Genomic DNA, 24315 nt, shown 5'->3' with positions numbered 1-24315 from the left:
TAGGGATATAGACTGGAAAGACCTAGTGGATGACCTGGAAGCCGAGGATTTTCTTAAAGTTATACAAGATAATTTCCTTAAGGAAGTAGTTACTGAGCCTACCAGAGGAGATAATATTTTAGACTTAGTCCTAACTAATAATGGGAACTTGATACGTGAGTTGGAGGTGGGAGAAGAGTTAGGAAATAGTGATCACATAACGGTTCGTTTTAGCTTAGACTGAGCGGTAACCCGCGAACCAAACCCAGTGTTGGTGCCAGATTTTAGAAGAGCAAATTTCGAGGGGCTTCGAAGACATCTTGAAGAGGTAAACTGGGAAAATTTAGGGATTCATGAGGGCCAGAACTGTGGGTTGGAGAGCTTGGAGAACCAGGTAGAAATAATTTACAATAATTTAGTTAGAGTAATAGTAGAGGGGCAGGAACAGCATATACTCCAGCGAACACTTAGAAAAGAAAACAATGACCCTAAGTGGATGACTCGTGGGCCAAAACACGAGATAGGTTTAAAGAAGGGAATTTAAAAGAAAATAGAGAATGGTGAAACACATCTCAGGGGCCGGTATGTCGAACTATCTAGATTAGTGAAGAAAAAACATCAGGGTATCAAAAAGGAACTACGAGATTAAAATAGCAAAAGAGGCGAAAAGTAATCCAAAGGGCTTCTTTCAGATGTATAGAACAAAAACAAGGGAGAAAATTGGACCGCTGAAAGCAAACAGGCGAGCTAGTTGAAAATTACGAAAATATGAGCACATTGTTGAATGACTACTTCCTTTCAGTATTCACACAAGAGGATCGAACGACTATTCCGGAAAGGGTTCAGGTATACGAGGGCGGGTATGGCGACATATTGAGGGATATAATCATTACCAGGCAAGTAGTCCAGGATGAGATAGATAAGTTTAAGAAGAATAAGTCGCCAGGTCCTGACAAGATATTTCCGTGAGTATTAAAGGAATGCAAGGATGTTCTCAGTGACCCACTAACCGACATCTGTAAGATGTTGGTAAATACTGGTTATGTGCCCAGCCTTTGGAAAGCAGCTAATGTAACGCCGATTTTCAAAAAGGGGGACAGGTCAGCTGCTTACAACTATCGCCCAATTAGCTTAACATCGGTTATAGGCAAGATGCTGGAGTCCATGATAGCCAGGAACATTCGGGAGCATCTAGATAAACATAGCTTAATTAACGACTCGCAGCATGGGTTCACGAAGGGTAGGTCATGCCTCACCAATCTCTTGTCCTTCTACAATAAAGTATTTGAGGCGGTAGACAGAGATGAAAATTATGATGTAATTTATCTTGATTTTAGTAAAGCGTTTGACAAAGTTCCTCACCACCGGCTGTTGCTTAAATTACAGGCTCACGGAGTAGAGGGTAAAGTTTTGAACTGGGTCAAGGCGTGGCTTAGCAATAGGAAGCAAAGAGTGCAAATCAGTGGTAGAAGATCTGACTGGGGCTGTGTTATGAGTGAGGTCCCACAAGGTTCGGTATTAGGTCCACTTTTGTTATATCAATGACTTAGATACAGGAATTAGTAGTGATGTCAGTAAGTTTGCTGATGATACCAAGATCAGTAGAGTAATTGAGTCGGATCAGGACGCTAGTATTCTCCAGGATGAACTAAACAGATTGTATGACTGGGCGGATAAATGGCAGATGGAGTTCAATGTAGGGAAGTGCAGTATTCTGAGTGTAGGTAGGAATAACCCCTCACATAACTATTGCTTAAATGACACTCCCATAAGCAGGTCTAGGTGCGAGAGGGATTTAGGGGTCTTAGTGAGCTCTGATCTCCGTCCAAGGACACAATGCATTCAAACTAGAAATCAAGCAAACAGGGCACTGGGATTTATTTCAAGGAGCGTAAGCAACAGAAGCGCCGAAGTCTTCCTCAAACTATATTTAGCATTAGTTAGACCTCATCTTGATTATGCGGTTCAGTTCTGGTCACCTTACTACAGAATGGATATCAAAATGTTAGAATCGGTGCAGAGGAGGATGACTAAGATGATTCAAGGGTTACGGAACTTGCCATACGAGGAAAAACTCAAACAGTTAAACTTGCATTCTCTAGAAAGGCGAAGGGTACGTGGAGACATGACCGAGGTTTATAAATGGATGAAGGGCTTTAATAAGGGGGATATTCATAAGGTTCTGTCGGTAAAAGAACCGGGTAGGACACATAGTAATGGGTTTAAACTGGATAAATTCTGATTCAACAGGGACATAGGCAAAAATTGGTTTACTAACAGAGTGGTAGATGAGTGGAACAGGCTGAGCGGTCATGTGGTTAGTGCCAATACAATTGTCGCATTCGAAAATTGATTAGATAAATTCAAGGACAGTGATATTAGGTGGGGTTAGATTCACGGGAGATTAGGTTCAAATGTGCTGCCTCGTACATGCCTACCGGTCTCTTGCAGACTCCTACGTTCTTGTGTTCTTGTGTTCTTATGTTCTTAGAACAGTGAGGCGTCCACACTTACTGGTACCATCCGGGCTCCTTCGCCACGCCCATCCAGTGCATCGTCCGCTTCACCACGCTCTTGGTCTTGTCCTCGTCCATGCCGCTGTCCACCTTCACCTGGTTGAACCCTTGAGGGCCCTGCGGGAGGCGTGAAACAGCCGCTCAGAACACACGCCACGCACAGAGACAAACGTAGTAGGGGAGATCGGGGCTAGTTGCTATAATTTCCGCATTTTGCTGCCCCATGAAAAACTACACACGATAACTTAAAAAAAAATGCAGCGTATCAACCTACCCCTGTATGCAACTAGCCCCGGCTCCCCTCCACTCGAAACACACGCATTACACTCAACACATCCCCCTCTCACACAAACATATACCTCCGTAGCATTGGGGTTGAAGGGGGTGAAACGGAGGGTGATGCTTGGCTTCGGATAGCCCACCGCCGAGCACGCCAGACTAAACTTCTCCTCCTCCCTGTACATGTATGTGTCGGGGGGGCTCTGGGCGTGGATGCTCTGGATCTCCACGTCCTCGGGCTTGCCTGTGGGAGGAGGAAGAGGAGGAGGAGGAGGAGGAGGAAAGAAAAGAAGATGAGGATGAGGACCACGTGGGTGCATATGGATGAGGATGGTGATAATAATAATAATAATAATAATAATAATAATAATAATAATAATAATAATAATAATAATAATAATAATAACAGAACGACAGATTTTGAACGACATGACCACGTCTGGATATCCCCCCAAAAGTAATAGAGAAGAAAATCCACATTACTCCCCCCCCCAAAAAAAAAAAAAAATTAATTATACCAACGAGCATCATATTTACCCCACAAAAAGGAGGGGTAAAAAACAAACACAAATCCCCCGGGTGTGTATATGTGTGTGTTTATGTCCAGTCTACCAACCTGGGATCATGAGGTACATAGTGGTCTGGGTGGAGATGTTGGTGCCGGGCAGAGTGGCTTCCACCGTGTACTTGCCATTGTCTGTCAGCTTTGGACCATGGAGGGAGAGGTTAAGGGTTCCATCCTGCCGTGACCAGTTGAATTTATAGTTACTTGACTGGTCTCGTGAATTTGGGATCTTCGAGTCAATCAGAACTTTACCTGGGAGAGAGGGAGAGAATGTACACGATAAACTACACTCTTACAGTCTTTCCTTTTCAACTGTATCTAATGAACCAACCCAGTTCCTTCCCTGCTATACCCTTCATTGGAAATGAAGATAGGGTTAAATAACGAGAGGTTGGAAGGTGTGACTCACCTGGTTTGAAAAGATGGGAGTGACCTGATTGGAAAGATGGGAGTGGCCTGGTTTGAAAAGATGGGAGTGACCTGGTTTGAAAAGATGGGAGTGACCTGGTTGAAAAGATGGGAGTGACCTGGTTGAAAAGATGGGAGTGACCTGGTTGAAAAGATGAGAGTGACATGGTTGGGAAGATGAGAGAGAGAGAGAGAGAGAGAGAGAGAGAGAAATTGGGGACATACGCATAGAAAGATGTGTTGACTAAAGGGAGATAATCATGATGGAGACGTGTAGGCAATGAGGTGACGTTTGTGTCAGTAAGAGAAATGATTTCTGGAGTCTACAAAAGTTTGGATATGTTAAATGTCGTGTTAGTGCACATGTTTTCGCCGCGTAAGTCTAGAGGGGGTTGAGATTGCTTGATTCAGATAACAAGGAAAAAAAGTTGAATAGACGAACTCAAAACTTTGCAACTCGCGGCGGTATTTGGCACGTGTATGTGTGTGTGTGTGTGCGTGTGTGTGTGTGTGTGTGTGTGTGTGTGTGTGTGTGTGTGTGTGAAAAAGATGTTCCTTGGCATTGTTCTATTCTGCATTGCGTACCATTGTATCACTTCTCTCCTTGTGTTGCCTTGAGGCCAGGTCGTACGTACCATCTTTCATCCACTTGAAGTGCGGCTCCGGGTGGGCTATGTAGATGATCTCCCACTCCACCGGATTCGCCTTCTCCGTTACGTTGGGGTGGTAGAGGGTGTCGTTAATGTAGGCGGCGTCCCTTGCTGCAGGGGTGGAGGCAAGGGAAATAGCTATGGGGTAATTTTCTAGAACCATCGACGCCCAAGCACACGTATTTGACAAGGCTTTAGTCGGGGTAACTTTATGACCCTTTCGTGAGTCTGACCCTTTCTCTGCCACGTACGTAAAGAAACACTGATGGGAACGTGTTTAACCTCTTTTTCAGCAGTTAAAAATAATTGATGTAAGAGAAGAAAGTGTCTCAGAATACCGACCAGTCCGACACAATAATGAAGTCAGTTTGGGTTGGGTCCTAACCTATTCACAGCGCTGCCAGATCGCCCCCAATACATCACTCTCTCATTCATATGTCATCTACGTATTATTGGAAGTTGTGCATCACATATTCTGTATACTTCTGAATAGCGCTATGGCCAGGGAATTCCCCGAGCGGGACCCGCCCAAACTGACTTCACGGCTGAGTCGCACCATAAGCCTGTATTCTTAAACATTTCAGGGCTTTCACATTCACATTTGATCAGGCTTTCTTAGAGTCTCTTAAGGGTATTTCAATAGGTAGTTTCCTGAGCCTAGGGGAAACTCGACAAGGCTTCTGCACCATTAACGTAAAACGTAAAAGACTGGAGAACCCGACTCATTATTATTACACCCCTCCACCCTACACACACACACACACACACTTACCACCGCCCCCCAGCCCCACCCCCACACATACACTTACACTCCATCTCCCCGTCCCCCCAACACACCTCCCCCCCCACACACGTACGGATAACAGTGAGGTTGAGGCTTGCTGTGCTGTTATACTTCTTGTCATGCAGCTTGGGCCAGCACGAGTAGATGTCCGAGTCTCCAGGCTGGGCGTCGCGGATCTGGTACAAGCGCCTCGAGTCCCCGCGTATGATCAGGTGTCTGCCACTCTGCGCATGTGTGGAGATAGACAGATAGAGATAGAGATAGATAGAACGAGAGAGAGAGAGAGAGAGAGAGAGAGAGAGAGAGAGAGAGAGAGAATCAACCTCAATACAGTGGACATGAATGTTTGTGTGTACATAAAAACATAAGAACGTATGGAGTCTGCAAGAGGCCGGTTGGCCTATACAAGGCAGCTTCTGTAATCCTAACCCCACCTAACCTCACTATCTATGAATTTATACAACCTCTTCTTGAATGTATCTATGGTATTGGCACACACAACATGACTGCCAAGCCTCTACCACTCATCCACCACTCTATTGGTAAACCAATTTTTGCCTATCTTTGTTGAATCTGAATTTATCTAGCTTAAAACCGTTCCTACGTGTCCTGCCTGTCTCTTTTACAACTAATACCCTATTATCATCCCTTTTATTAAAGCCCTTCATTCATTTATAAACTTCGATCAAGTCTCCTCGCCACCTTCGCATTTCAAGAGAGTGTAAATCTAAATGCTTCAGTCTGTCCTCATAAGGCAATTTTCTCACCCCCTGAATCATCTTTGCCATCCTCCTCTGTACAGATTCTAACGTCTTGATATCCATTTTATAGTAGGGCGACTAGGACTAAACCCCATAATCGAAATGAGGTCTAACTAGTGCTAAGTAAAGTTTGAGGGTGACTTCAGCGCTCCTATTGCTTACGACCTCGAGATGAAACCCAGTACCCTATTTGCACGATTCTTAGCCAGAATGCATTGAGCCCTAGGACGGAGGTCAGTGCTCACTGAGACTCCTAAGGCTCTCTCACACTCAGATCTGCTCAGCGGAGTGTCATTTAAGGAGTAATTGTGTGAGGGGTTATTCCTGCCTACACTCAGAATTCTACACTTCCCAACATTGAATGCCATCTGCCACTTCCCCGCCCAATCATATAGTCTGTCTAGTTCATTCTGGAGAGCGCTAGCATCCTGGTCTGATTAGATTACTCTACCAATCTTGGTGTCATCTGCGAAGTTACTGACATCGCTACTAATTCCTGTGTCCAAATCACTGATGTAAATGATAAAAAAACAGTTGACCCAGCACCGACCCCTGTGGGACGCCACTCGTAACACTGCCCCATTCAGATTTTTTACCATTGATTTGCACTCTCTGCTTCCTTCCACTAAGCCACGCCCTGATCCAGTTCAAGACTTTCCCATCTACGCCATGAGCCTGTAATTTTAGTAATAGCCGGAAATGAGGGACTTTGTCGAACGCTTTACTAAAATCTAGATATATTATGTCATAGTTTTCATCTCTCTCAACTGCCTCGATAACTTTAGTGTAGAAGGACAGCAGGTTAGTAAGGCAAGACCCACCCTTCGTGAACCCATGCTGTGAGTCATGAATTAAACTTGCTTCTCTTGATGGTCCCGAATGCTCCTGGCTATAATTGACTCCAACGTCTTGCCTACAACTGATGTTAAGCTAAGTGGGCGATAATTTGAGGTAGCTGACTGGTCTCCCTTTTTGAAAACCGGCGTCACATTAGCTACTTTCCATTGGCTAGACACATACCCAGAATTCACCGACATCTTAAAGATATCGGTTAGTGGGCCACTGAGAACCCTCCTTGCATTCTTTCGTCTGAACCGGGATATTTGTTTTTCTTTAACCTACCAGTCTCATCCTGGACAACCTGCCTAGTGATGATCACCTCCTTCAACTTGTCGTTATGTTAGCCTTCATACACCTGAACTCTCTCCGGAATGGTTGTTTGATTTTTCTGTGTGAAAACTGAGAGGAAGTAGTCTTTCAACACTTGACTCATATCTTCTCCATTCTCAACGATCTCACTTGTGTTTGTTTTCAACGGCCCAATTTTCTCCCTTGTTTTCGTTCTGTACAATTTAAAGAAACCCTTGGGATCGCTCTTGGCCTCGTTGGCAACCCTAACCTCGCAATTCCTTTTTGCTAGGCGGGTGTTCTTGACCGATCTGGCTAGTTCAACATACCTACCCTTGAGGTGGGTTTCCTCACTCTTTATTTTCCTATAAATTCATCTCTTTAATCCAGTCTCATGCTTGAGCCGTCGGGTCATCCATTTGGGGTCGTTATTTTCCTTTCTACGTGCTTGGTAAGGAATATGCAGTCTCTGACCCTCTGCTATTACTCTAACCAAATTAGTGTAGGTCATTTCTACATGGCTTCCCTGACCATCAGGTTCCCGCCCTGTGATCCGGCCTCATCTATCCCTAAGATTCCCCAATTTACCTCCTCAAAGTGTCTTCTAAGCCACTCGTAATCGGCTCTTCTAAAGTCCGGCACCAATACAGGGTTGAGTTCATGGGTCACCGCCCAGTCTAAGTTAAACCTACTATACATTTCAGCGGCGGACAAACGCTGTTTTTCGCAAATATCTCCTAAACGATTCGTTGGATCAGTATGATATTTCAGTACACTACCTTTAACACCCGGACCTAATTTATGGCTGATATACCATATTGCAATGTGTGTTATGTGAGGAGTTTACTGACTGATATTAAGCCTAATCCAGTCATCATATCTAAGGTGTTATACAGAATCGGACGAGTGTGGGGTACTCGTCTAACCCCTCCACCAACGCCCCGAACAACCCCCAGACCACTCCTTCCCTACCCCAATATCGCAGCATCCCCCTCCTCGTTTCCCTCTTCATCCCTACCACACCATCCCCCCCCCAGCCGAGGCTAGGACTCAAGCAGAGGCAGGGTATAACTCATTGACTGCCGAGGCGCATCCAGGTGTTGTACAGTAATTATCAACGTGAAATACGTCTTGCCTCCATGGAATTGTACCATGCTCTTAGTTAATAATCATATCTATACATATACACCTACATAACATTCTAATATATAATACAGTGATGGGAGAAATAAGGAGGGACATAAGAATGATGAGGGAGGCGAGGAGCTAGGGGGAGAAGAGGAAGGACAATGAGAGCGAGAAGGGGGAGAAGTAGTTGTGGTTAGGAATAGTTTGGGAGGGTGTTGGGGGGGGGGCACACTTTCCTTCGAATGCGTTAACATGACTCGTCGGGTTTGTGTTATTTTCCACGAGTAAACTCCTCACATAACACATATAGTATCGTGGTATGTTAGCCATAAATTAGGTCCGGATGTTAACTGTAGTGTGCTGAAATGTCATACTGATCCAACGATTCGTTTAGGAGATATTTGCGAAAAACAGCGTTTGTCCGCCGCTGAAATGTATAGTAATCTCCTTGTGATCACTAAAACCTAGCTCTTCCACAATGTCTGTAGCTCCGCAATCATATTCTCGTTGTTAGTTAGGACGAAGTGTAAATGTTGTTACTTCTGGTGGGCTCAATTACTGCCTGCTTAAATTTTTTTTATCTTGTTGCACTTTCAGAAAATCCTCGGATTCTAGATCACCCACCACGCCTTCCCAGTCTATATTCCTATGGTTAAAATCCCCCATTATGCAGACATTTTTGCTCATGCTCGCCCTGCCAACCTCTTGTAGTAAAATGTCCGTGTCCTGCTTGCCAAGGTTGGGTGGCCTGTAAAGAACCTCCAGAGATAGTTTGTCTTTCCCTCTGTGGACGTCCACCCAAACCGACTCTTGAGTCGCCATTTGTTTGAACACAATTGTTAGTGGAACATTTAAGAGTGTCCTTAACATAAAATGCAACCCCTCCTCCCCTTTTTCCCTTTCTATCTTTGCGAAACATCTGATAACCATCTATTTCCAATTCTGACATAAGGTTTTTGTTTGCAATATCCACCCATGTTTCCGTGATAGTTCTAATGTCGAATTTCTCTACACATGCATTCCCCCTCAATAGATCTATCTTATTCCTGAGACTCCTACTGTTGGTATAATAAGCATGTAAAGTAATGCATATCGGATCCAGAAACAGGAACCACACATACCACATGGGTGGCGAACCACTACATGTAGTGCAAGAGGAAAGAGACCTCGGGGTCACCATCAGCAGTGACTTGAAACAAACAAAACACTGCAAGTCCGCCTGTAAGAAAGCCAATACATTGCTTGGGTTCATAGCGAGGAACTTCGAATACAAGACGCCGGGAGTTATGTTATCCTTGTATAATTCGCTGGTAAGGCCCCACCTGGAATATGCCGCGCAATTCTGGTCTCCTAATTACAGGAAAGACATTGAATTACTTGAGAGAGTACAGCGCCGCGCCACGAAGATAATACCATCACTGAGGACGAAGCCCTATGAAGAGCGACTCGAGCGACTCAACCTCTTCACGTTGGAAAAGAGACGACTGCGGGGAGACATGATACAAGTCTTTAAGTACCTGAACAAGCTCAGCAACGTTGATCACTCCAAACTCTTCACGCTACAAACTAACCTGAGAACAAGAAACAACGGAAAAACAATTCAAGCAAAGCGATGCAATACCGACATCGGCAGGAGTTATTTCTCGAATAGAGTTGTTCGCCACTTGAACAGCCTTCCTGCAGAAGTGGTTAGCGCAGAGACCATAAACTCCTTCAAGAAACGCATTTATCGCCACTTTGCTGCACCGGGAGTGAACTGAACGTACCCAAGTGTAGATACACAAGTGCTTTAATCCTTCCCTGCAAGCCACTCCTATGGCAAACGGATTGATTAAATCACTGAACGCAGGCAGCCTAATAATGAGCCAACAGGCTTTCTGCTGCCTGCTAGTCCATGTTTTCCATGTTTTCCTCCTCCTCCTCCTCCTCCTCTTCCTCTTACTACTACTACTACTACTACTACTACTACTACTACTACTACTACTACCACTACTACTACTACGCCTAATACCTTGTTTTTGTGGGGGTGTTGGCTCCAGTCTAGTTTGTACCCCGAAGGCGGCGACTTTTCCTCGCCAGCGCAGGTGAGGTTGACGTCGCTGCCCTCCTTCACGTAGTAGATGTTGTCCTCTCGCAAGTCCTCCTGCCATATCCCTTCCATCGACACCACGGGAACTTTCAGGTCTATTTGCTTGACTGTTGAGGGGATGGGGTGGGGGGGGGTAAAGACAGGAGAGGTATTTTAGTATTTATATATTTATTTATCTGTCTGTTTATTTGTTTAATTTCGTATATATATGTGTGTTTAATGCAGTTTATTTTCAAGGATTGTGAAGCTGTACAGAACCTACTAAAACCACACATACACAAGTACACACACACACACACACACACACACACACACACACACACACACACACACACACACACACACACACACACACACTCAACAATAATAATAAAATGATAATAGTAACAATCGTAAAAATAAACACAAACCGAAACAGAGGCACAACAAGCAGTATGTAAATAGAAGCAGCAAAACGAAGCTCTTATACTAAAGGAAAAGGAAGCTGTACAAAACTTTAAGCTTAGAAATGAGACACTGGGAAACGAAGACAATTTTAATCAGACAAAAAAAAAAAAAAATGGTCACACACAAAAAAAACGAAAATTTGTCACACACACACACAAAAAAAAGAAAAAACTCGGAGCGAAATCACGGGGAAAGAAAGAAAGAGAGAGAAGAAAAAACGATGAAAAATTAGCGAATATCCAAATTTTAAGAGACGAAATTAGCAAAGCACAATAGCAAGGGGGAATAAATTAAGATAATCGAGCTTAGGAAGACAAAAAAGAAACGAAAAGTAATGAAAGGGCAAAAAAATAAAAAGAAGTAAATCAATTTGACGGAAGGACGGTAGCCCGGATTCTTAAGCGTCTTAGTTCGTTTGTTTGAAAAAGCCTCTCGTAGAAGTTGCTGGGCTTTTCATGGACTATTTTCTGATCCTGGTGATAGTTTTACACGACTTCTGCACCAGGAATGGGAATATCACCCATGAAAACCCGGTTAATCATCTCCTTGGCAGTGGGAAAATAGTCGTGAGAGTAGCCTGATATGCTTAATGAATTGTTTTCTGATCCTAGTGATAGTTTTACACGACTTCTGCACCAGGAATGGGAATATCACCCATGAAAACCCGGTTAATCATCTCCTTGGCAGTGGGAAAATAACCATTAGAGCCTGATACTCTTAATGATATGAACGGGAGTCAGTTTCTCTAAACTACCAAGGCAAGGGACGAGACAGGAGACGGAGAACAACAAAGGCTCAGAATACAAAAGGACGAACAGGAAACAAATGACAGTCGCAGTGTTAACGTTAGTCCACGCAGCATAAAAGAAAAAAAAATATGACATACCCGGAAGCATCTCTACAGTGAAGTGGAACGTCACAATGGCCACCTATAGTCCATATATTTTCACAAAGAGTTAGAAATATTAGAAGATATGAGAAGTTACGAGTGGAAGACCACGACAAGAATTGTGAGAAGAGTGATGAAGGAGGCTGTGGGATCAAGAGGCAACACCCTCAAACACTCACAACGCACACCCACACAAATCCACATGCTAAAAGAACCCACAGAATACAAATCATATGTTGAGTGGTTGACAGACGAACGCAGCAAAACCCGTACATGGAGACTACGACCACGAGACAACCCACAACGCACACCCACAAACCCACACAAATCCACATGATGAAAAAAAAACGCAGAATACAAATCATATGTTGAAAGGCTGACAGACGAACGCAGCAACACCCGTACATGGAGACTACGGCGCCGGCACACGGGAAGCGGCCCGGATAAGACTATCTCTACCAGCATACCCTCGACATCCAAGAAGAGATAGATGTCTTCAATCTTGTCCTTGTAGGCGGCGTTGCACAGGTAATTCCCCTCATATTCCATCACGGTGGCTTGCTTGATTAGGAAGCCTCTCCGAGGGTTATACTCCGTGTTCTGCTGGTGAAGACATCCACTTAGCCAAGGGTGAGGAGGCAGGGAGGGGGTTGTTCCCTAAGCCTGGAGAGAGGCCAGAGGGCAGAGACCCGCAAGGATTGGCGAAGGACGCAAATCATCAGTGCCCCGATGCGGTTCATTCAGGTGGACTTCCTATACATCGAAAAATGCGCTGACATTGTTCTCTGCGTTAGACCCGCTCAGGAAGTATTTCTATCCTACATGTATGTGTGTGAGGGTGTGAATGGATGCCAGCACCGGCGGGCCAAGAGTCAGTAAGGAGCGGCTTGTGGACGGTAAACAGGCCAAGGGAGTGGCCACAAACAGGTGTACAGGCAGGTGAGAGGCACGTTAGGGGAGGATGCCGCAAGTCCCACAGCCGAGATTAGAGTGTCCTGAATGTTTCTTTATAAGTAGCAGCTTACCTTTCTGCCGCGTGTCACCCTGTTCTCTTCGTATGTAGGGTGGGGTCCTGACTCGACAAACAATAACATGTAAAAAAGGAAAATATTTGGGAAACAAAAATGTTTGCTGAAAGTGTCATGAAGTGACGGTTATCTAGGTACATCAGCACATGCCTTATGCAGACACACCAACCTCCAAAGACTAGTGTACAGACGCGTGGATTAAGAACCTTGTGAGGCACTGCTGCCACGGCGTGGTCATCTCTTACGTCTTGAGCTCGGAGTGAGCAAAACTAACGTTCTGCTGCACTGTGAAGGCGTTGCTTTTCGATAAATGATAAGTAAATGCATCTCAACGGTGCACTGCCAGTGCTCGAGATGCTGAGCGTTGGGCGTGCCAGAGGCGGCCCCCAAGCAAGCTGGCGGCGGGAAAGCGAACACAAGCAGAGCGATGCTGCAGAGGAGGAGCGTTACCACAAGTGAAGAGGTTCGTGATGTCATTCTTCTTCATTTGGGCGGTCTTTACACGTATTCCTTGAAGGGACATTCGTTTGCGATCGTCTTTGAGGAACCTCCCGAAGAAATAGTAGGACTTGTAATTATTCTGCGGGTGGTTGTGTATTTTGATAACCTCTTTACAGTCTTCGCTGTTGTTGTAACGGAGTGCTTTACTGAATGGAGTGACACACTTGTGCACTTCGATGCAAAATACTTTGAATGGGTCATGAAGTTTTACCTCGCAGCCTCCCTCCACTTCTGTTATATCCTCAATCCTGCCCGTGACACAGCCGTCAGAGGCCAGCACCACCTGCCTCAGCTCCTCGTCCTCGGTGCAGGCGGTGGAGGCCGCAGCGGGTGTTGTCACCACTCCTGCCATTGCCATGACCACCGTTGCCGCCGCCACCACCGCCACGCCCCATCTCACAAGGAGGGCACCCATTGTTCCAGGGAGTGTCGCTGCCCTTGCCCCCAGAGCAAGGCGTGGACAGGTGCGCAGTGAGAGGTGCTCCTCGCCTCACTCAGCTTCGGGCAGCCGCGACCAAGAGGCCGCACCACACTGGGTTTTGGCAGCACTTGTAGTTTCGTGAATGTGATACAACAATTACCGCAGAGATGAATGCCTTAAGCCGTCAGTGTGAAATGACGGTGCGCCGCGCTGCCACGTCTTCACCGCGGGGAGGCGGGTCTGATACTTGCCAAAAGAAGCTGCGGCACACTGCATAAATCTGCCCTGCTTGTTATGTAATGCGCATGTGTGTGTGTGTGTGTGTGTGTGTGTGTGTGTGTGTGTGTGTGTATAAAACGTGGATAGATCACGTGCTGGACTCTCGCCATCGGCAGCCAATATCCTTCCCGAGATAACTTTGGAGGTCGCAAGCCGATCTACGTGTGATTACTGCAGGGACCTGGCACACCACGGGGGCGGGAGTCGCTGCACGCATGGCCAGGTTGTCTCGATGATGATGATGTTAATGACAAAGACAGCCACAACAGCAGCAACGACAATTAGCAAGCAGTGATTAGGTTCGGATCTATATACACATCTGCCTCGGACCGTTTCTCTTCCGGGCGAGGCTGGGTCATGCAGGCGGCGGGCACGCGTGCATCCAGTCTCTCTACGAGTATGTGTGTAACCTTACCTAACCATGGCGTGTTTGGGAAAATACTCTCATTGTGATTCCCACTCTAATGAACCTTCATCAAATCTTAGTTTACCTTACCTAACCTTACATAACCTAACCTAACCAAACCAAACCTTCCCTAACCACGGGGTGTTCGTGAAAATACCCTCATTGTGATTCCCACTCTAATGAACCTTCATCAAACCTTAGTTAACCTTACCTAACCTTACATAACCTAACCTAACCAAACCTTCCCTAACCAAGGGGTGTTCGTGAAAATACTCTCATTGTGATTCCCACTCTAATAGACCTTAACCTAACCTAACTTAACTCAACGTGACCTGCCCTGTTGAAGAGTGGGCGCAACATACCAGTAGCGAGAATACGCGGCGGGGGGGGTGGTCAGGTTGAAGCAGGTGCGGGGGGCAGGTCAGGCAGCTCCGCACAATTATTGGGTTAGTAAGTCTGCTTTGTACAGCGCAACGCCTTTGGTCTGAAGGTGAAGCAGCAGCCTACGCGCACATGGGGACGACTGAGGGGAAAAGAGCCTTCTCAGAGTGGATGATATGCTCGTTGACTGCTGCGTGGTGTGTGTGTGTGCGTGTGTGTGTGTGTGTGTGTTAGCGAACGAGCGAGAAAAGCAGCGATGCCTCGATCAAACAAGCATAGGAGGAGGAGGAGGAGAAGGAGGAGGAGGAAAGGAGGGGGGGATGGCGTTTCTCTCTCCACACAAACCGTATACGTCATACGAACATGCATTGAGGATGAATTCGTATTCGCTTGTCTTGTCGCTGAAAGTGGCGTTGCAGTAGAACATTTCGTACGCCCCCATTTTGTTATCCGTCATTATAGTGAAGCCCAGCCGCTTGTCGTACATGTAGTCACTACGGGGCTTCTGCAGGAAGGAGTAGCGAGTGAGGGAGGAGAAGGAAGCTGTAGGACTCTTCTGAAGGACCCTCTCTCTCTCTCTCTCTCTCTCTCTCTCCCACTCACTCTCACTCACTCACACAGACTTACTAATTTAACGGTTAAGGAGGAAGCTGTGAATGTTCCAGAGTAGTAGTAGTAGCAGCAGCAGTAGTAGTAGTAGTAGTAATAGTAGTAGTAGTAATAGTAGTAGTAGTAGTAGTAGTAGTAGTAGTAGCCTTCATACAGCCTGTGCCTAAGAAGGGTGACCGCTCCAATCCCTCAAACTACCGTCCTATAGCTTTACTATCTTGTCTATCTAAAGCTTTTGAATCAATCCTTAACCGGAAGATTCAAAAGCACCTTTCCATTTCTGACCTTCTATCTGATCGCCAGTATGGGTTCCGCAAGGGGCGTTCTACTGGTGATCTCCTAGCCTTCTTAACTGACTCTTGGTCATCCTCTCTTAGCCGTTTCGGTGAAACCTTTGCTATTGCGCTGGACATATCAAAAGCTTTTGATAGGGTCTGGCACAAATCTTTGCTTTCCAAACTACCCTCCTACGGTTTCTATCCTTCTCTCTGTACCTTTATCTCCAATTTCCTTTCTGACCGTTCTATTTCTGCCGTGGTAGACGGTCACTGTTCTTCCCCTAAATCTATTAACAGTGGTGTCCCACAGGGTTCTGTCCTATCTCCCACTCTTTTTCTGTTGTTCATTGATGATCTTCTTTCTATAACGAACTGTCCTATCCATTCCTACGCCGATGATTCAACTCTGCATTACTCAACTTCTTTTAATAGAAGACCCACCCTACAGGAACTTAACGACTCAAGGCTGGAGGCTGCAGAACGCTTACCCTCAGACCTTACTATTATTTCCGATTGGGGCAAGAAGAACCTGGTGTCCTTCAACGCCTCAAAAACACAGTTTCTCCACCTATCCACTCGATACAATCTTCCAAACAACTATCCCCTATTCTTTGACAACACCCAGCTATCACCTTCCTCAACACTAAACATCCTCGGTCTATCCTTAACTCAAAATCTCAACTGGAAACTTCATATCTCATCTCTTACTCAATCAGCTTCCTCGAGGCTGGGCGTTCTGTACCGTCTCCGCCAGTTCTTCTCCCTGCACAGTTGCTGTCCATATATAGGGGCCTTGTCCGCCCTCGTATGGAGTATGCATCTCATGTGTGGGGGGGCTCCACTCACACAGCTTTTCTGGACAGAGTGGAGGCTAAGGCTCTTCGTCTCATCAGCTCTCCTCCTCATACTGATAGTCTTCTACCTCTTAAATTCCGCCGCAATGTTGCCTCTCTTTCTATCTTCTATCGATATTTCCACGCTGACTGCTCTTCTGAACTTGCTAACTGCATGCCTCATCCCCTCCCGCCCTGCTGCACTCGACTTTCTACTCATGCTCATCCCTATACTGTCCAAACCCCTTATGCAAGAGTTAATCAGCATCTTCACTCTTTCATCCCTCACGCTGGTAAACTCTGGAACAATCTTCCTTCATCTGTATTTCCTCCTGCCTACGACTTGAACTCTTTCAAGAGGAGGGTATCAGGACATCTCTCCTCCCGTATTTGATCTTGCTTTCGGCCACCTCTTTTGTTTCTTTTTTAGGAGCAGCGAGTAGCGGGCTTTTTTTTTATTATTGTTTTCTTTTTTGTGTGTGCCCTTGAGCTGCCTCCTTTGTTGTAAAAAAAAAAAAAAAAGTAGCGGTAGTAGTAGTGGTAGTAGCAGTAGTAGTAGTAGTAGCAGTGGTGGTGGTGGTTGTGGTAGTAGAAGTAGTAGTGGTAACTAGTAGTAGTAGTAGTAGTAGTAGTAGTGGTGGTGGTAGGAGAAGTCGTAGTGGTAGTAGTAGTGTGTTATTCCCTTTTTTTTTCTTCCTATGCGGAGTTAGAAATAAAGCGTGAGGAGTTGTCCAGACGCCTCTCAGGGTCGCCGCCAGAAGCGGGGTTCCATCAGGGGACATTCCTGGTTCCCGAGCTTCCCGGATGAGGACTCCGAGGCTGGTTTTCTATTCCCAGACGTAACTTATAACATTGAAATAAAGAAATGGAGGAAACGATGTATGTGCTAGATGTGGAATGTAAGAGAATTTATCCTGTGACTAAAAAAAAAAAAAAGAAAAAAAGAAAAAAAAAAGGAGGGGAGAGCAATTGGCTGTAAGGGCAGGGGAGAGAAGTTAGCTGTAAGGGGAGGGAGGGGGAGAAGTTAACTGTAAGGGAGGGGAGATAAGTTAAGTGTAAGGGGAGGGGAGAGGGGAGAGAAGTTATCTGTAAGGGAGGGAGGGAGATTAGCTGTAAGGGGAGGGAGAAGGGAGAAGTTATCTGTAAGGGGAGGGGAGAGGGGAAAAGTTAGCTGTAAGAGGAGGGAGGGGAGAAGTTATCTGTAATGGGAGGGAGGGGGAGAAGTTAGCTGTAAGGGGAGGGAGGGTGAGAAGTTAGCTGTAAGGGGAGGGAGGGTGAGAAGTTAGCTGTAAGGGGAGGGAGGGGGGAGAAGTTATCTGTAAGGGGAGGGAGGGGGGAGAAGTTCGCGTTAAGGGGAGGGAGGAGGAGAAGTTGGCTGTAAGGGAGGGAGGGAGAAGTTAGCTGTAAGGGAGGGAGGGATAAGTTCGCTGTAAGGGTGGGGAGGGTGAGAAGTTAGCTGTAAGGGGCGGGAGGGGGAGAAGTTAGCTGTAAGGGAGGGAGGGTGAGAAGTTAGCTGTAAGGGAGGGAGGTGAAGTTAGCTGTGGGGGAGGGAGGGAGAAGTTATATGTAAGGGGAGGAGGGGAGAAATTAGCTGTAAGGGGGAGGAGGGGGAGAAGTTGGCTGAGGGAGGGGGGAGAAGTTATCTGTAAGGGGAGGGAGGGGAAGAAGTTAGCTGTAAGGGGAGGGAGGAGAGTTAGCTGTAAGGGAGGAGGGTGAGAAGTTAGCTGTAAGGGGAGGGAGGGAGAAGTTATATGTAAGGGGAGGGAGGGGAGAAATTAGCTGTAAGGGGAGGAGGGGAGAAGTTAGCTGTAAGGGGAGGGAGGGTGAGAAGTTAGCTGTAAGGAGGGAGGGAGAAGTTAGCTGTAAGGGAGGGAGGGAGAAGTTAGCTGTAGGAGGAGGAGAAGTTATCTGTAAGGGCGAGGGAGAGAAGTTAGCTGTACGGGGCGGGAGGGGGAGAAGTTAGCTGTAAGGGGAGGGAGGGGGAGAAGTTAGCTGTAAGGGGAGGGAGGGGGGAGAAGTTAGCTGTAAGGGGAGGGAGGGTGAGAAGTTAGCTGTAAGGGGAGGGAGGGGAAGAAGTTAGCTGTAAGGGGAGGGAGGGGGGAGAAGTTAGCTGTAAGGGGAGGGAGGGGAAGAAGTTAGCTGTAAGGGGAGGGAGGGGGGAGAAGTTAGCTGTAAGGGGAGGGAGGAGGAGAAGTTAGCTGTAAGGGAGAGAATTTGTCCAGTATGTAAAAACCAACAAACACACAAACAAAAATAATCCATACCCAAGAGAATGTCGTTCCTGTAAAGAAAGTAGATGCCCCCTAAAAACAAAGAAAAAGAAAAAGACAAAATTCCAATCCGCTAAAGGCAAGTAAGAGAAGAGTGTCGAGCCACCGCTCCACCCGATACTGACCTCCCTTTTGACCTCGCTCTATTTTCTGATGCTGGAGCCGCGTCTATATAGCGGGTCATTTTGTTTCAGTTTATATTATTTTATTTCATTTTATTTTTTATTTTATTTTATTTATTTAATTATTTGCCATATAGTTGCCTCCCTTGTAAGAAAACGATAAAAACTACAACCAGAACGAGGAAAGACTGTCCAACTCACGGTGTCCTCTGAGTTCTTGGTGAGGGCGACGATGACCTCCGGAAATGTAGGCTTGCAGGGCACCACCACAGGCTCCCCGACCACCCCGTTGACGAGTCGCACATTCGGGAACACCAACAGCCTGTTCGGATCTGCAAGGGTGGGGAAGGTTAGCCAGAGGTGCATGGGAGTGGAGAGAAATTAGGTAAGGAGGGAGGAGAAGGAAGGTAAGGGAGGGAGGGAGAGAGAGAGAGAGAGAGAGAGAGAGAGAGAGAGAGAGAGAGAGAGAGAGAGAGAGAGAGAGAGAGAGAGAGAGAGAGAGAGAGAGAGAGAGAGAGAGAGAGAGAGAGAGAGAGAGAGAGAGAGAGAAGTTAGCTGTAAGGGGAGGGAGAGGGAGGAAAAGTTAGCTGTAAGGGTAGGGAGAGGGAGAAGTTAGCTGTAAGGGTAGGGAGAGAGAGGAGAAGTTAGCTGTAAGGGGAGGGAGAGAGAGGAGAAGTTAGCTGTAAGGGAAGGAGAGGGATGAGAAGTTAGCTGTAAGGGAGGGAGAGGGAGGAGAAGTTAGCTGTAAGGGTAGGGAGAGGGAGGAGAAGTTAGCTGTAAGGGTAGGGAGAGAGAGGAGAAGTTAGCTGTAAGGGTAGGGAGAGGGAGGAAAAGTTAGCTGTAAGGGTAAGGAGAGAGAGGAGAAGTTAGCTGTAAGGGTAGGGAGAGAGAGGAGAAGTTAGCTGTAAGGGAGGGAGAGGGAGGAGAAGTTAGCTGTAAGGGTAGGGAGAGAGAGGAGAAGTTAGCTGTAAGGGTAGGGAGAGAGAGGAGAAGTTAGCTGTAAGGGTAGGGAGAGAGAGGAGAAGTTAGCTGTAAGGGAAGGAGAGGGAGGAGAAGCTGTAAGGAAGGAAAGGGGGAGAAGTTAGCTGTAAGGGTAGGGAGAGAGAGGAGAAGTTAGCTGTAAGGGAGGGAGAGGGAGGAGAAGTTAGCTGTAAGGGAAGGAAAGGGCGAGAAGTTAGCTGTAAGGAGAGGGAGAGGGAGGAGAAGTTAGCTGTAGCCTGTAAGGGAAGGAAAGGGGGAGAAGTTAGCTGTAAGGGAAGGGAGAGAGAGAGAGAGAGAGAGAGAGAGAGAGAGAGAGAGAGAGAGAGAGAGAGAGAGAGAGAGAGAGAGAGAGAGAGAGAGGAGGGAGAGAGAAGCTGTAAGGAAAGGAGAGGGAGGAGAAGTTAGCTGTAAGGGAGGGAGAGAGGAGAAGAGCTGTAAGGGTAGGGAGAGAGGAGAAGTTAGCTGTAAAGGGAGGGAGAGAGAGGGAGAGGAGGGAGAGAGAAGCTGTAAGGGAAGGAGAGGGGGGATAAGTTAGCTGTAAGGGTAGGGAGAGAGAGTAGAAGTTAGCTGTAAGGGAAGGAGAGGGATGAGAAGTTAGCTGTAAGGGTAGGGAGAGGGAGGAGAAGAAGCTGTAAGGGAAGGAGAGGGGGGATAAGTTAGCTGTAAGGGTAGGGAGAGGGAGGAGAAGTTAGCTGTAAGGGTAGGGAGAGGGAGGAGAAGTTAGCTGTAAGGGTAGGGAGAGAGAGGAGAAGTTAGCTGTAAGGGAGGGAGAGGGAGGAGAAGTTAGCTGTAAGGGAGGGAGAGAGAGGAGAAGTTAGCTGTAAGGGAGGGAGAGAGAGGAGAAGTTAGCTGTAAGGGAGGGAGAGAGAGGAGAAGTTAGCTGTAAGGGGAGGGAGAGAGAGAAGTTAGCTGTAAGGAAAGGAGAGGGATGAGAAGTTAGCTGTAAGGGTAGGGAGAGGGAGGAAAAGTTAGCTGTAAGGGTAGGGAGAGAGAGGAGAAGTTAGCTGTAAGGGTAGGGAGAGAGAGAGAGAAAAGTTAGCTGTAAGGGAAGGGAGAGAGAGAGAGAAAAGTTAGCTGTAAGGGTAGGGAGAGAGAGGAGAAGTGAGCTGTAAGGGAAGGAGAGGGGGGATAAGTTAGCTGTAAGGGTAGGGAGAGAGAGGAGAAGTGAGCTGTAAGGGAAGGAGAGGGGGGATAAGTTAGCTGTAAGGGTAGGGAGAGAGAGAAGTTAGCTGTAAGGGTAGGGAGAGAGAGGAGAAGTTAGCTGTAAGGGAAGGAGAGGGGGGATAAGTTAGCTGTAAGGGTAGGGAGAGAGAAAAGTTAGCTGTAAGGGTAGGGAGAGAGAGGAGAAGTGAGCTGTAAGGGAAGGAGAGGGGGGATAAGTTAGCTGTAAGGGTAGGGAGAGGGAGGAAAAGTTAGCTGTAAGGGTAGGGAGAGAGAGAGAGAAAAGTTAGCTGTAAGGGTAGGGAGAGAGAGGAGAAGTGAGCTGTAAGGGAAGGAGAGAGAGGAGAAGGCTAAGGGGTAGGGAGAGAGAGGAGAAGAAGGGAGGGAGAGAGAGGAGAAGTTAGCTGTAAGGGTAGGGAGAGAGAGGAGAAGTTAGCTGTAAGGGAAGGAGAGGGGGGAGAAGTTAGGTGTAAGGGAAGGGTGCGAGAGGAGAAGTTAGCTGTAAGGGTAGGGAGAGAGAGGAGAAGTTAGCTGTAAAGGGAGGGAGAGAGAGGAGAAGTTAGCTGTAAAGGGAGGGAGAGAGAGGAGAAGTTAGCTGTAAGGGAAGGAGAGGGTGGATAAGTTAGTTGTAAGGGTAGGGAGAGAGAGGAGAGAGGAGAAGTTAGCTGTAAGGGTAGGGAGAGAGAGGAGAAGTTAGCTGTAAGGGTAAGGAGAGAGAGGAGAAGTTAGCTGTAAGGGAAGGAGAGGGGGGATAAGTTAGCTGTAAGGGTAGGGAGAGAGAGGAGAAGTTAGCTGTAAGGGTAGGGAGAGAGAGGAGAAGTTAGCTGTAAGGGAAGGAGAGGGGGGATAAGTTAGCTGTAAGGGTAGGGAGAGGGAGGAGAAGTTAGCTGTAAGGGAAGGAAAGGGGCAGAAGTTAGCTGTAAGGGGAGGGAGAGAGAGAAGTTAGCTGTGAGAGAGAGAGAGAGAGAGCTGTAAGGGTAGGGAGAGAGAGAAGTTAGCTGTAAGGGTAGGGAGAGAGAGGAGAAGTTAGCTGTAAGGGTAGGGAGAGAGAGGAGAAGTTAGCTGTAAAGGGAGGGAGAGAGAGGAGAAGTTAGCTGTAAGGGTAGGGAGAGAGAGGAGAAGTTAGCTGTAAGGGAGGGAGAGGGAGGAGAAGTTAGCTGTAAAGGGAGGGAGAGAGAGGAGAAGTTAGCTGTAAGGGTAGGGAGAGAGAGGAGAAGTTAGCTGTAAGGGAAGGAGAGGGGGGATAAGTTAGCTGTAAGGGTAGGGAGAGAGAGGAGAAGTTAGCTGTAAGGATAGGGAGAGAGGTTACCCAGGTCTCTATAAAGGGGGGGAAGAAAGAGGATAAGACCTAGGAGAACGCGTTATACAGTGAAGTAAGAAGGGAGAGAACGATACGGAAAGGGACTAAGATGAAGGTGATTATCAGAGGTATTACTATTTTGTTTAAAGTGAGCGGGGGAAGGTCATGGTTATTTTTTTATTTATTTATTGGTTGGATAGGTTGGTCTCTCTCTCTCTCTCTCTCTCTGGTAAGACAGAATACGACTCAAAATGTCGCAACACCCGGTCCGGAAATCACTCCAAGAGCACACGATATCAATCCGGACTTATCTCAGAATATCGTAAAACACACACACACACACACACACACACACACACACACACACACACACACACACACACACACACACACACACACACACACACACACACACACACACACACACATATGCCAGGAAAGAGTCATGATAACTCTATTTTTCTTCTTACTTCGAAGTGATAAAAGTTGAAGAAGAGAAGGAAAAGATAAAAACGAGTGGAAGCAACCGCGATTATTTTTCCCCAACAGGATGTACGAAGGACTGAGCAGCAGGGAAGCGTTTTAAACAAAGACAAACGTATTGGAATTCTGTCCCTATCGCCTCCACCCCCCCCCTTCCCACCCTCCAAGAAAAGAAAACTGCCATATCCGTTGCAGCCGTTGATATGCTACTCTGAAAACTGGGACCGGATCATATTGAGGGACTACTTTTTGCATCTAGCCAAGCCTGTCTTCTTAAACTCAACTCCTGGGTCGTAAAAATTCTGGCCCTCAAACTTTTCGGGGCTCACACACCTACATATACATAGGAATACATAGGAAGAACAGACACCAGAAGACCTGGCGGTCTATGGCGAGGGTGTCTGTTTACTACCGCTGCTACTAGTAATCTACGTTTGGTAGGACAGGACAGAATAGATGAAGACCCCCCCACCCACCTCTCCCTCAGGCAACGTGCCGGCAGGAAATAGTTAGAAGAGAACACCATGTGCCTTTAAGGAAGAAAGGGACATGGAAATTTTACAGTAAAGAGAGAAATAAGAGGAAATTACTACTCTTAACTTTCGCTACTGGTGACCCAAAGAGTAAGAATACACTACAGTCGTGATGTAGATGATTCTTAAAAACATTATAAAAGCTGGTACTCTAAAAGCTAGTTTCTTTACATCGGCTTCGTAAGACTAGTTACTTGATTCTAAACGGGTAAAAATCCTTTTAATTGGACTCCTCACGATGGGATGAGATGTAGTTTCAGGGGTTACAGGTAGAGGCTTGATCCTCGTTTACCTTCGGTACGGGTGTACACTCCAGTACCCTGTTAACCTTACTGTTCCCACACCTCACCCATCAGAGTCGTCTTCTCCAATGAATCCTTTGATAGCCTTTTTCAATTTTGCTTCGACTCTCATTCGACCAGCTTCACTTCAATGTACTCCGTCACCAGCTAATTTTTCTACAAATTGCAGGTTGTTGAAATGAATGTTGCGTACATTAAGTTTCTTCTTTACTCTGTTGTTAACTTACGCTACTTGTAATCTAAGCTGTCGGGGAAAATAATGTCTTCAGGTTGTAGTCGTGCTGCAGTCTGCCTGAAACTTATATCCCTGAAGTACTTATCCAATAAAGACTTGAAGCTATTAATACTCTGTGCGCTAACTACCAACGGTGGAAGTCTATTTCATTGATCGACGACTCTATTATTGAAATAACTTCTGCGCGCCAATGTGTTACATCGGTTTCCCTTTAACTTCATACCGTTGCTGCGTGTTATTGTGTTGGTGTCTCTCTGAAACAGACTATCTGGGTTAATGTTTTCAAATCTATTAAGGATTTTGAACACTTCAATTAAGTCCCCTCGTACTCTTCGCTTTCTTAAAGCCACAAATATGGTCCGTACCTGCTACACGGTAAAGCCACAAATTTGGCCCGTAGCTGCTACCGGGTTAAGGAAAACAAATCGAAACGCTCTAAACGCTCGTCATACGGCAAGTTACGGAGCGCTGGAATTTGTTTGGTTTCTCGTCGCTGTATCTTTTATAGCAAAACTTGATCTTTGATATAATTCAGTGACCAGAACTGAACGGCGTATTCTAGGTGTGGT

General features: G+C 46.5%; 1 protein-coding gene across 7 annotated transcripts in view; it reads right to left on the bottom strand.

Annotated features, from left to right (window-relative positions):
• The window catches only part of LOC126982994 (vascular endothelial growth factor receptor 1-like), a 60207-nt gene that overhangs the window by 12372 nt on the left and 23520 nt on the right, over positions 1 to 24315 (bottom strand). For 6 of the 7 annotated variants that reach the window (XM_050835387.1, XM_050835391.1, XM_050835388.1 and 3 more), the window contains 8 exons: positions 18953 to 19083; positions 15003 to 15144; positions 10210 to 10394; positions 5255 to 5405; positions 4383 to 4508; positions 3391 to 3591; positions 2855 to 3018; positions 2494 to 2612 (listed from right to left, as the gene is read on the bottom strand). In XM_050835387.1, the coding sequence (XP_050691344.1) occupies positions 2494 to 2612; positions 2855 to 3018; positions 3391 to 3591; positions 4383 to 4508; positions 5255 to 5405; positions 10210 to 10394; positions 15003 to 15144; positions 18953 to 19083 (1219 nt within the window). Of the gene's footprint in view, positions 1 to 2493; positions 2613 to 2854; positions 3019 to 3390; positions 3592 to 4382; positions 4509 to 5254; positions 5406 to 10209; positions 10395 to 12090; positions 12224 to 15002; positions 15145 to 18952; positions 19084 to 24315 lie in introns of all 7 variants that reach the window. The other variant, XM_050835392.1, reaches the window with a different exon arrangement.

The sequence above is a fragment of the Eriocheir sinensis genome, chromosome 52, assembly GCF_024679095.1.
Source record: "Eriocheir sinensis breed Jianghai 21 chromosome 52, ASM2467909v1, whole genome shotgun sequence".
Classification (NCBI taxonomy): domain Eukaryota; kingdom Metazoa; phylum Arthropoda; class Malacostraca; order Decapoda; family Varunidae; genus Eriocheir; species Eriocheir sinensis.
The sequence above is the reverse complement of the archived record's forward strand: the minus strand, read 5'-3'. Positions and strand labels throughout refer to the sequence as shown.